The following is a 13299-nucleotide window of genomic DNA, read 5'->3' on the forward strand; positions in this document are numbered from 1 at the left end:
TACCTTCAACAGAGATAAACTCTATCATATGCCTTCTCCAGATTCATAAATGCTACATACAAATCTATTTGCTTTTCTAAGTATTTCTCACATACATTCTTCAAAGCAAACACCTGATTCACACACACACACACACACACACACACACACATATATATATATATATATATATATATATATATCCCTGGGGATAGGGGAAAAAGAATACTTCCCATGTATTCCCTGCGTGTCGTGGACGGCGACTAAAAGGGGAGGGAGCGGGGGGAGGACTGGAAATCCTCCCCCCTTTTTTTTTTTTATTTTTCAAAAGAAACAACGGAGAAGGGGCTAGGTGAGGATATTCCCTCAAAGGCACAGTCCTCTGTTCTTGACGCTATCTCGCTAACACGAGAAATGGCGAATAGTATGAAAGAAAAAAGAATATATATATACATATATATATATATATATATATATATATATATATATATATATATATATATATATATATATTCATTTATTTATTTTGCTTTGTCGCTGTCTCCCGCATTTGCGAGGTAGCGCAAGGAAACAGAAGAAAGAAATGGCCCAACCCACCCCCATACACATGTATATACACACACGTCCACACACGCAAACCTACACACCCATACATCTCAATGTACACATATATATACACACACAGACACATACATATATACCCATGCACACAATTCACACTGCCTGCCCTTATTCATTCCCATCGCCACCTCGCCACACATGGAATACCATCCCCCTCCCCCTCATGTGTGCGAGGTAGCGCTAGGAAAAGATAACAAAGGCCACATTCGTTCACACTCAGTCTCCAGCTGTCATGCAATAATGCCCGAAACCACAGCTCCCTTTCCACATCCAGGCCCCACACAACTTTCCATGGTTTACCCCAGACGCTTCACATGCCCTGATTCAATCCACTGACAGCACGTCAACCCCGGCATACCACATCGATCCAATTCACTCTATTCCTTGCCCGCCTTTCACCCTCCTGCATGTTCAGGCCCCGATCACTCAAAATCTTTTTCACTCCATCTTTCCACCTCCAATTTGGTCTCCCACTTCTCCTCGTTCCCTCCACCTCCGACACATATATCCTCTTGGTCAATCTTTCCTCACTCATTCTCTCCATGTGACCAAACCATTTCAAAACACCCTCTTCTGCTCTCTCAACCACGCTCTTTTTATTTCCACACATCTCTCTTACCCTTACATTACTTACTCGATCAAACCACCTCACACCACACATTGTCCTCAAACATCTCATTTCCAGCACATCCACCCTCCTGCGCACAACTCTATCCATAGCCCACGCCTCGCAACCATACAACATTGTTGGAACCACTATTCCTTCAAACATAGCCATTTTTGCTTTCCGAGATAATGTTCTCGACTTCCACACATTCTTCAATGCTCCCAGGATTTTCGCCCCCTCCCCCACCCTATGATTCACTTCCGCTTCCATGGTTCCATCCGCTGCCAGATCCACTCCCAGATATCTAAAACACTTTACTTCCTCCAGTTTTTCTCCATTCAAACTTACCTCCCAATTGACTTGACCCTCAACCCTACTGTACCTAATAACCTTGCTCTTATATTTATATATATATATATATATATATATATATATATATATATATATATATATATATATATATATATATATATATATATATATATATATATTAACTTTCGTATACTCATGTCAAGATATTATGAAAGAGGACTAGGAAGTTAAAATCACTTATCTATCATCTTGATCACAAGCGGATCTATCAAGTCATCTACCTTGAGTGTAACGTCTGCATCACTGTAGGTCACCGTGAGATAAATGGGCGTGTCTTTCTCCAGGGGGATATGTTGCCTTTCCACCTGCTCGTCATCATCTAACAGAAATACTGGTTGACGAGTGCTGTTGTTCAGGCACAAGAGAGCCCTCTGACCAGACACTTCCAAGGTCACCTTTGTGTCTTGTGTGGGTATGAGGATCAGCCTCTCCTCGTCTGCAGACGAGGGAACGTCTCTGTTTTTAGTACTTCCCAGTACTAATGTTGGCAATCCTGAAAAGAAAATTGTCCATCCTGACTTTGTATAAATCAGAAAACAGAATTAAACTTTTCCTATCTGTGTTGTCAGTTTCCAGCCAGAGTTACCAGACCCTCGGGCCATGAAAATAGCTGACATTTATGTTTCTCATTCTATTGTTACATCATATCCCCAGGACGACTTGCAGTATGTGTCGTGGAAGCTGAGTAAAGTATCTGGTGGTAGGAACAAGTGTCCACCTCGCGACTGGCGACCAGAAAAATGTGTTTGATCTTAAACAAGACGAAAGAAAGTTCAGTACAAATAGCCCCCATCCCATGCCTCAACCTTACCCTATCATCCTCACGTACACACAGTTCCCACAAGCCTCACGTATGCAGCCCCTCTCGTCTTTTCTTCTACGTTCGTAATCGTCATTATCTTGTTCAACAATCGATTCGAAAGACTTGCCACTTTACTGAAGAACATTTAAGCCTTTCTTTTTGGTAATCAAAAACCCTATTCTTCCTGAATTCCTTCCTCTCTCTTCCTGCCTTCTTTCAAGATGAACACCACTTCCGCTACAGTACTCAGCCCTCTCTGCCAGGATGAGGAACTCCTAGACATCCAGCAACTGCCACACACTTCCAACATATAGCCAGACATCGTCACATCCACACGCAGAGCAACGCATAGTGTGATTGGACGGTTTGGTGACGGAAAGTATGAATAGAACTGGCCGGGTGATGCGGAAAAGCTGGTCCAGCATCATTTGTCCTAACAAAATCTTAATCTTGGTGCCTTGTGTTTGTTCCCAGCAGCCCCGATGTGACCACAGTAGGAATGTTGTGTCAGGCTCACACTCAACTCTAGAGCTAGAACCACATCTAATTTAGGTAGTCACTCAGACTCCAGGCGACCAACCAATGACGCGAGTGAGAACTGAGGTGGAAATATGGTTCTCCAGATGGTTGACTAACACAGATGCGGCTCTACAAGCCACCAGCGAGCGGCCCCACAAACTCTGACTGCCCTTACCATCTCATGGAACCAGAACATGGAACACACAAGTCAAGGGCAGATAGACCTTCGTGATGCAGCGGGTAGCATTGCTGACCATGAGAGAGAGAGAGAGAGAGAGAGAGAGAGAGAGAGAGAGAGAGAGAGAGAGAGAGAGAGAGAGAGAGAGAGCATGAATGAGATGAACTTAATTAGGGCATGTAACTGCTCGTGCCGTCTCAGCTAATAAAAACATAGTTCCCCAGCGTCCAGTGCTGCAGGGTCACCAGCCACGGGGTAGTGTTCATGTCATGGTTGTAGGAGCGCGGTCCTCCGTGGCTGCTGCCACGCAAGACTGTACACTGAACACTCTCCGAGTTGTGGGTAATGTCACAATAACACATGAGACAGTACGAGTGTTAGCGTTCTGGCTGAGTGAAGTAGACTTTACTAGACGTTAAGGAGGAGCAAGACTGCAGGGAGAGGTCATGGTGCACAAGACAGTGTCTGGCCTGGCAGTGTATCAGTAGGTAGTAGGCCTCGGGTTTATCATAATCTTATATAGAAAGAAAGAAAATGTGACGACTGATATCTACCACGTGTTCACGTTCAAAATGTTTAACCTGATCGCGCTGTCCCAGCCAGCCACCTCTGTATCTGTAATGGTGTCAGACATTCAGTATTGTAACCTCCTCTATGACTGGTTCCTCTCACAATGGCCGGCGAAGTTCCTCCCTTCACGCGAGCCAAGTGGACCTGAACTTGTCTGAGGCAAGTGTAGATAAAGGCACTTCAGGTGAGGGAACTTCTGCCTCACTGTTGTTGGCAGGGAAGCCAACATGTGGGACCTTCTAAGTGATAGTAAGATACCATTCGTGCGACCATTGTTGTGAGGCCCGGCTGCAGAGGTGGCCATGTGGAGACACGCCACTACTGTGGCAGGTGTGGATGGTGGTCACATCTGCTCGACTGCAACACATCCAACCTCCATCATTGTTGTGTCACTACATACAACCAAGCCACAACTTATACAACCTCTCTACTTCACAACTCTCACGAGAGAAGGAACTTCACAGTCGTACAACTCAATCTGAACATATCATTCTCCTCAAATCCTGAGCGTCGCTCCATGAGGCTCGTCTTACATAGGAACCAGACGAGGCACTTTATCCCGCCAACACACACCTTGTAAACATGTACACTACTTTCTTATCATATCTTTAGATCGTTCATCAACAATATTATAAATGATAATCAAAATATGATTGCTGTTGTATAGCATTATACTTCACACTTGAATACAACACCAAGTCTCAGAAAACCCAACCATGAGACGAACCCTTCGTGTAGTGACCTGCCTGACCCCTGCCTGACCCTGCCTAGCAGTACTGACCTTGAGGACATTCCCTCAGAACATAAGCGTTGTTGATGGTGATCCATTTTGGTGCTCCACTCACGAGCCTGACCTCCCCTTGGGTGAACGAGGTGGTAACGTCGTTGACAAGCAGCTGTGGTTCAAGAGTCATGTTCAACAGTACCTTCATCCACGTCAAGCTGGGAGTGTTCTTCAGACTCGCGGAAGCCATCGCTTCTTGCTTGACCTGCAGCTTCACATCCTGGTCCTCAGAAAACGCAGCCAAGTAAAATTCCACTGAATCTTTGTACGTACTGAACTTGACCCCATCTCCATCATCACCTTTGACGATACATTCTGAAACATTAGCACAAGATCTGTATTAGTTTCACTCACGTCTTCCACTTATGTGATACGACTACTCTAGCTGACTCACGTCGTCCACTTATGTGGTACGACTACTCTAGCTGACTCACGTCGTCCACTTATGTGGTACGACTACTCTAGCTGACTCACGTCTTCCACTTATGTGATACGACTACTCTAGCTGACTCACGTCGTCCACTTATGTGGTACGACTACTCTAGCTGACTCACGTCGTCCACTTATGTGGTACAGTCAGGGGTGGTGGCCCAGTGTTCTACCTATCATACAGGCAGGGGTGGTGGCTCAGTGTTCTACCTATCATACAGTCAGGGGTGGTGGCCCAGTGTTCTACCTATCATACAAGCAGGGGTGGTGGCTCAGTGTTCTACCTATCATACAGGCAGGGGTGGTGGCTCAGTGTTCTACCTATCATACAGGCAGGGGTGGTGGCTCAGTGTTCTACCTATCATACAAGCAGGGGTGGTGGCCCAGTGTTCTACCTATCATACAGGCAGGGGTGGTGGCCCAGTGTTCTACCTATCATACAGGCAGGGGTGGTGGCCCAGTGTTCTACCTATCATACAGGCAGGGGTGGTGGCCCAGTGTTCTACCTATCATACAAGCAGGGGTGGTGGCCCAGTGTTCTACCTATCATACAGTCAGGGGTGGTGGCCCAGTGTTCTACCTATCATACAGGCAGGGGTGGTGGCCCAGTGTTCTACCTATCATACAAGCAGGGGTGGTGGCCCAGTGTTCTACCTATCATACAGTCAGGGGTGGTGGCCCAGTGTTCTACCTATCATACAGGCAGGGGTGGTGGCTCAGTGTTCTACCTATCATACAGTCAGGGGTGGTGGCTCAGTGTTCTACCTATCATACAGTCAGGGGTGGTGGCCCAGTGTTCTACCTATCATACAGGCAGGGGTGGTGGCCCAGTGTTCTACCTATCATACAGTCAGGGGTGGTGGCTCAGTGTTCTACCTATCATACAGGCAGGGGTGGTGGCTCAGTGTTCTACCTATCATACAGTCAGGGGTGGTGGCCCAGTGTTCTACCTATCATACAGGCAGGGGTGGTGGCTCAGTGTTCTACCTATCATACAGTCAGGGGTGGTGGCTCAGTGTTCTACCTATCATACAGGCAGGGGTTGTGGCTCAGTGTTCTACCTATCATACAGGCAGGGGTGGTGGCCCAGTGTTCTACCTATCATACAAGCAGGGGTGGTGGCTCAGTGTTCTACCTATCATACAGGCAGGGGTGGTGGCTCAGTGTTCTACCTATCATACAGGCAGGGGTGGTGGCTCAGTGTTCTACCTATCATACAGGCAGGGGTGGTGGCCCAGTGTTCTACCTATCATACAAGCAGGGGTGGTGGCTCAGTGTTCTACCTATTATACAGTCAGGGGTGGTGGCTCAGTGTTCTACCTATCATACAGTCAGGGGTGGTGGCTCAGTGTTCTACCTATCATACAGGCAGGGGTGGTGGCCCAGTGTTCTACCTATCATACAAGTAGGGATGGTTGCCCAGTGTTCTACCTATCATACAGTCAGGGGTGGTGGCCCAGTGTTCTACCTATCATACAGGTAGGGATGGTTGCCCAGTGTTCTACCTATCATACAGGTAGGGGTGGTGGCTCAGTGTCCTACCTATCATACAGTCAGGGGTAATGGCTCAGTGTTCTATCTATCATACAGGCAGGGGTGGTAGCCCAGTGTTCTACCTATCATACAGGCAGGGGTGGTGGCCCAGTGTTCTACCTATCATACAGGCAGGGGTGGTGGCTCAGTGTTCTACCTATCATACAGTCAGGGGTAATGGCTCAGTGTTCTATCTATCATACAGGCAGGGGTGGTAGCCCAGTGTTCTACCTATCATACAGGCAGGGGTGGTGGCTCAGTGTTCTACCTATCATACAGGCAGGGGTGGTTGCCCAGTGTCCTACCTATCATACAGTCAGGGGTGGTGGCTCAGTGTTCTACCTATCATACAGGCAGGGGTGGTTGCCCAGTGTTCTACCTATCATACAGGCAGGGGTGGTGGCCCAGTGTTCTACCTATCATACAGGCAGGGGTGGTGGCTCAGTGTTCTACCTATCATACAGGCAGGGGTGGTGGCTCAGTGTTCTACCTATCATAAAGGCAGGGGTGGTGGCCCAGTGTTCTACCTATCATACAGGCAGGGATGGTTACCCAGTGTCCTACCAATCATACAGGCAGGGATGGTTACCCAGTGTCCTACCAATCATACAGGCAGGAGTGGTTGGCCAATGTCCTACCTATCATACAGGCAAAGGTGGTTGTCCAGTGTCCTACCTATCATACAGGCAGGGGTGGGTGCCCAGTGTCCTATGTATCATACAGGCAGGGGTGGTTGCCCAGTGACCTATGTATCATACAAGCAGGGGTGGTTGCCCAGTGTCTTACCCATCATACAAGCAGGGGAGGGTGTCTACTGTCTTACCTATCATACAAGCAGGGGTGGTTGCCCCGTGCCTTACCTATCATACAAGCAGGGGTGGGTGTCCAGTGTCTTACCTATCATACAAGCAGGGGTGGTTGCCCCGTGCCTTACCTATCATACAGGTAGGGGTGGTTGCCCAGTGTCCTATGTATCATACAGGCAGGGGTGGTTGGCCAGTGTCTTACCTATCATACAAGCAGGGGTGGTTGCCCCGTGCCTTACCTATCATACAAGCAGGAGTGGGTGTCCAGTGTCCTACCTATCATATGAGCATCGGTGGTTGCCTAGTGCCCTACCTATCATACAAGGAGGTGTGGTTGACCATTGTCTTACCTATCAAACATTTAAGGTTCTTATAAAATCATACATATAGTACAGGCAGGGGTGTTTTACCACAGAAGTAGGGGTGGTATAATATCTTACCTACCACACAGTTAGGGGTGGTATGATGTCTTACCTACCACATAGTTAGGGGTGGTATGATGTCTTACCTATCATACAAGTAGCCCAGGTTCTTGCCTACTATACATTAGGGAGGGATTTTACCTACTGTACAGTTAGGCCGGGGCCTTGCCTATCATACAGGTAGCCCAGGATCTTATCTACCATACATCAGGCTGGAGTCTTACTTACCATACAGGTAGCCCAGGATCTTATCTACCATACAGGTAGGCTAGGGTCTTACCTACCATACAGATAGCCCAGGGTCTTACCAACCATACAAATAGCCCAGGGTCTTACCAACCATACAGGTAGGCCAGGGTCTTACCAACCATACAGGTAGGCCGGGGTCTTACCTACCATACAGGTAGCCCAGGGTCTTACCAACCATACAAGTAGCCCAGGGTCTTACCAACCATACAGGTAGGCCAGGGTCTTACCAACCATACAGGTAGCCCAGGGTCTTACCTACCATACAGGTAGCCCAGGGTCTTACCAACCATACAAGTAGCCCAGGGTCTTACCAACCATACAGGTAGGCCGGGGTCTTACCTACCATACAAGTAGCCCAGGGTCTTACCAACCATACAGGTAGGCCAGGGTCTTTCCAACCATACAAGTAGCCCAGGGTCTTATCAACCATACAGGTAGCCCAGGGTCTTACCTACAATACGGGTAGCCGGGGATCTTACCTACCATACAGGTAGGCCGGGGGTCTTATCAACCATACAGGTAGCCCAGGGTCTTACCTACAATACGGGTAGCCGGGGATCTTACCTACCATACAGGTAGGCCGGGGTCTTACCTACCATACAGGTAGGCCGGAGTCTTACCTACCATACAGGTAGGCCGGGGTCTTACCTACCATACAGGTAGGCCAGGGTCTTACCAACCATACAGGTAGGCCAGGGTCTTACCAACCATACAGGTAGGCCAGGGTCTTACCAACCATACAGGTAGCCGGGGTCTTACCTACCATACAGGTAGCCCAGGGTCTTACCAACCATACAGGTAGGCAGGGTCTTTCCAACCATACAGTAGCCAGGGTCTTATCAACCATACAGGTAGCCCAGGGTCTTACCTACAATACGGGTAGCCGGGGATCTTACCTACCATACAGGTAGGCCGGGGTCTTACCTACCATACAGGTAGGCCGGGGTCTTACCTACCATACAGGTAGGCCGGGGTCTTACCTACCATACAGGTAGGCCAGGGTCTTACCTACCATACAGGTAGGCCGGGGTCTTACCAACCATACAGGTAGGCCAGGGTCTTACCAACCATACAGGTAGGCCGGGGTCTTACCAACCATACAGGTAGGCCGGGGTCTTACCTACCATACAGGTAGGCCAGGGTCTTACCTACCATACAGATAGGCCGGGGTCTTACCTACCATACAGGTAGGCCGGGGTCTTACCTACCATACAGGTAGGCCAGGGTCTTACCTACCATACAGGTAGGCCAGGGTCTTACCTACCATACAGGTAGGCCGGGGGTCTTACCTACCATACAGGTAGGCCAGGGTCTTACCTACCATACAGGTAGGCCAGGGTCTTACCTACCATACAGGTAGGCCAGGGTCTTACCTACCATACAGGTAGGCCAGGGTCTTACCTACCATACAGGTAGGCCAGGGTCTTACCTACCATACAGGTAGGCCAGGGGTCTTACCTACCATACAGGTAGGCCAGGGTCTTACCTACCATACATCAAGGTTGGGCAGGACGTCTTACCATCAATGGGGTGCGGGTGAAAGCAGGACACCAGATGAGCCATCGTCAGCAGCGTCAGCACCAGAAGCGTCATGGTCCTCACCCTGCAGGAGAGTAATCATCCATCATCCAGCATCATCCAGGGCCCAGTGATCATCCAGAGCCCAGTGATCATCCAGGGCCCAGTGATCCTCCAGGGCCCAGTGATCATCCAGAGCCCAGTGATCATCCAGGGCCCAGTGATTATCCAGAGCCCAGTGATCATCCAGGGCCCAGTGATCCTCCAGGGCCCAGTGATCATCCAGAGCCCAGTGATCATCCAGGGCCCAGTGATCATCCAGGGACCAGTGATCATCCAGGGACCAGTGATCCTCCAGAGACCAGTGATCATCCAGGGCCCAGTGATCATCCAGTGACCAATGATCCTCCAGAGCCCAGTGATCATCCAGGGCCCAGTAATCATCCAGGGACCAGTGATCATCCAGGGCACAGCAATCATCCAGGGCCCAGTGATCATCCAGGGTCCAGTGATCCTCGAGAGCCCAGTGATCATCCAGGGCTCAGTGATCATCCAGGGCCCAGTCATCATCCAGGGCACAGCAATCATCCAGGGCCCAGTGATCATCCAGGGACCAGTGATCCTCCAGAGCCCAGTGATCATCCAGGGCACAGCAATCATCCAGGGCCCAGTGATCATCCAGGGACCAGTGATCCTCCAGAGCCCAGTGATCATCCAGGGCACAGGAATCATCCAGGGCCCAGTGATCATCCAGGGCCCAGTGATCATCCAGGGACCAGTGATCATCCAGCGACCAGTGATCCTCCAGAGCCCAGTGATCATCCAGGGCCCAGTGATCATCCAGGGCCCAGTGATCATCCAGGGCCCAGTGATCATCCAGGGCCCAGTGATCATCCAGGGACCAGTGATCCTCCAGAGCCCAGTGATCATCCAGGGCCCAGTGATCATCCAGGGACCAGTGATCCTCCAGAGCCCAGTGATCATCCAGGGCCCAGTGATCATCCAGGGCACAGCAATCATCCAGGGCCCAGTGATCATCCAGGGACCAGTGATCCTCCAGAGCCCAGTGATCATCCAGGGCACAGCAATCATCCAGGGACCAGTGATCATCCAGGGACCAGTGATCCTCCAGAGTCCAGTGATCATCCAGGGCCCAGTGATCATCCAGGGCACAGCAATCATCCAGATCCCAGTGATCATCCAGGGTCCAGTGATCCTCCAGAGCCCAGTGATCATCCAGGGCACAGGAATCATCCAGGGCCCAGTGATCATCCAGGGCCCAGTGATCATCCAGGGATCAGTGATCCTCCAAAGCCAAGTGATCATCCAGGGCCCAGCGTGTGTGGACGTATGTATATACATGTGTATGGGGGGGGGGGCATTTCTTTCGTCTGTTTCCTTGCGCTACCTCGCAAACGCGGGAAACAGAGACAAAGTATAATAATAAATATAAATAAATATATATATATATATATATATATATATATATATATATATATATATATATATATATATATATATATATATATATTTTTGCTTCCTTTTTTTTTTTTGCTTTGTCGCTGTCTCCCACGTTTGCGAGGTAGCGCAAGGAAACAGACGAAAGAAATGGCCCAACCCACCCCCACACACATGTATATACATACATCCACACACGCAAATATACATACCTACACAGCTTTCCATGGTTTACCCCAGACGCTTCACATGCCCTGATTCAATCCACTGACAGCACGTCAACCCCGGTATACCACATCGATCCAATTCACTCTTTTCCTTGCCCTCCTTTCCCCCTCCTTCATGTTCAGGCCCCGATCACACAAAATCTTTTTCACTACATCTTTCCACCTTCAATTTGGTCTCCTACTTCTCCTCGTTGCCTCCATCTCCGACACTTATATCCTCTTGGTGAATCTTTCCTCACTCATTCTCTCCATGTGCCCAAACCACTTCAAAACACCCGCTTCTGCTCTCTCAACCACGCTCTTTTCATTTCCACACATCTCTCTTACCCTTACGTTACTTACTCGATCAAACCACCTTACACCACACATTGTCCTCAAACATCTCATTTCCAGCACATCCATCCTCCTGCGCACAACTCTATCCATAGCCCACGCCTCGCAACCATACAACATTGTTGGAACCACTATTCCTTCAAACATACCCATTTTTGCTTTCCGAGATAATGTTCTCGACTTCCACACATTCTTCAAGGCTCCCAGGATTTTCGCCCCCTCCCCCACCCTATGATCCACTTCCGCTTTCATGGTTCCATCCGCTGCCAGATCCACTCCCAGATATCTAAAACACTTTACTTCCCCCAGTTTTGCTCCATTCAAACTTCCCTCCCAATTGACTTGACCCTCAACCCTACTGTACCTAATAACCTTGCTCTTATTCACATTTACTCTTAACTTTCTTCTTTCGCACACTTTACCAAACTCAGTCACCAGCTTCTGCAGTTTCTCACATGAATCAGCCACCAGCGTTGTATCATCAGCGAACAACAACTGACTCACTTCCCAAGCTCTCTCATCCCCAACAGACTTCATACTTGCCCCTCTTTCCAAAAACTCTTGCATTTACCTCCCTAACAACCCCATCCATAAACAAATTAAACAACCATATATATATATATATATATATATATATATATATATATATATATATATATATATATTTTTTTTTTTTTTTTTTTTTTTTTTTTTTTTTATACTTTGTCGCTGTCTCCCGCGTTTGCGAGGTAGCGCAAGGAAACAGACGAAAGAAATGGCCCAACCCCCCCCCCCCCATACACATGTACATACACACATCCACACACGCAAATATACATACCTACACAGCTTTCCATGGTTTACCCCAGACGCTTCACATGCCTTGATTCAATCCACTGACAGCACGTCAACCCCTGTATACCACATCGCTCCAATTCACTCTATTCCTTGCCCTCCTTTCACCCTCCTGCGTGTTCAGGCCCCGATCACACAAAATCTTTTTCACTCCATCTTTCCACCTCCAATTTGGTCTCCCTCTTCTCCTCGTTCCCTCCACCTCCGACACATATATCCTCTTGGTCAATCTTTCCTCACTCATTCTCTCCATGTGCCCAAACCATTTCAAAACACCCTCTTCTGCTCTCTCAACCACGCTCTTTTTATTTCCACACATCTCTCTTACCCTTACGTTACTTACTCGATCAAACCACCTCACACCACACATTGTCCTCAAACATCTCATTTCCAGCACATCCATCCTCCTGCGCACAACTCTATCCATAGCCCACGCCTCGCAACCATACAGCATTGTTGGAACCACTATTCCTTCAAACATACCCATTTTATATATATATATATATATATATATATACATACATATATATATATATATATATATATATATATATATATATATATATATATATATATATATACATGTATATATATATATATATATATATATATATATATATATATATATATATATATATATATATATATATATATATATATATATATATATATATATACACGAACAAAGTGCATATGAAGCGCAGCTTCATAGAACATACAAACCTCCAACAACCAGGATCGAACCTGGGACCCCAATTAGGGGCGATCATACCCTAGCGGTACCGCTCTCGCCTGTTGCATAGGGGTCCTATGACCGATCCTGGCTGCTGGAGGTTTGTATGTAATATATATATATATATATATATATATATATATATATATATATATATATATATATATATATATATATATATATATATATATATATATATATATATACATATATATATATATATATATATATATATATATATATATATATATATATATATATATATATATATATATATATATATATATACTTTGAAGAATGTTTGTGAGAAATACTTAGAAAAGCA

The 13299-nt window shown here is 47.3% G+C and overlaps 1 protein-coding gene across 3 annotated transcripts in view; it reads right to left on the reverse strand.

The window, feature by feature from the left end:
- LOC139754889 (uncharacterized) overlaps positions 1-13299 on the reverse strand; it is a 131005-nt gene that overhangs the window by 10003 nt on the left and 107703 nt on the right. For all 3 annotated transcript variants that reach the window (XM_071672716.1, XM_071672714.1, XM_071672715.1), the window contains exons 2-4: positions 9392-9474; positions 4430-4747; positions 1801-2072 (exon numbers count right to left, since the gene is read on the reverse strand). In XM_071672716.1, the coding sequence (XP_071528817.1) occupies positions 1801-2072; positions 4430-4747; positions 9392-9464 (663 nt within the window). In that variant the 5' untranslated portion in view covers positions 9465-9474. The remainder of the gene's footprint in view (positions 1-1800; positions 2073-4429; positions 4748-9391; positions 9475-13299) is intronic.

The sequence above is a fragment of the Panulirus ornatus genome, chromosome 18, assembly GCF_036320965.1.
Source record: "Panulirus ornatus isolate Po-2019 chromosome 18, ASM3632096v1, whole genome shotgun sequence".
Taxonomy (NCBI): Eukaryota; Metazoa; Arthropoda; class Malacostraca; order Decapoda; family Palinuridae; genus Panulirus; species Panulirus ornatus.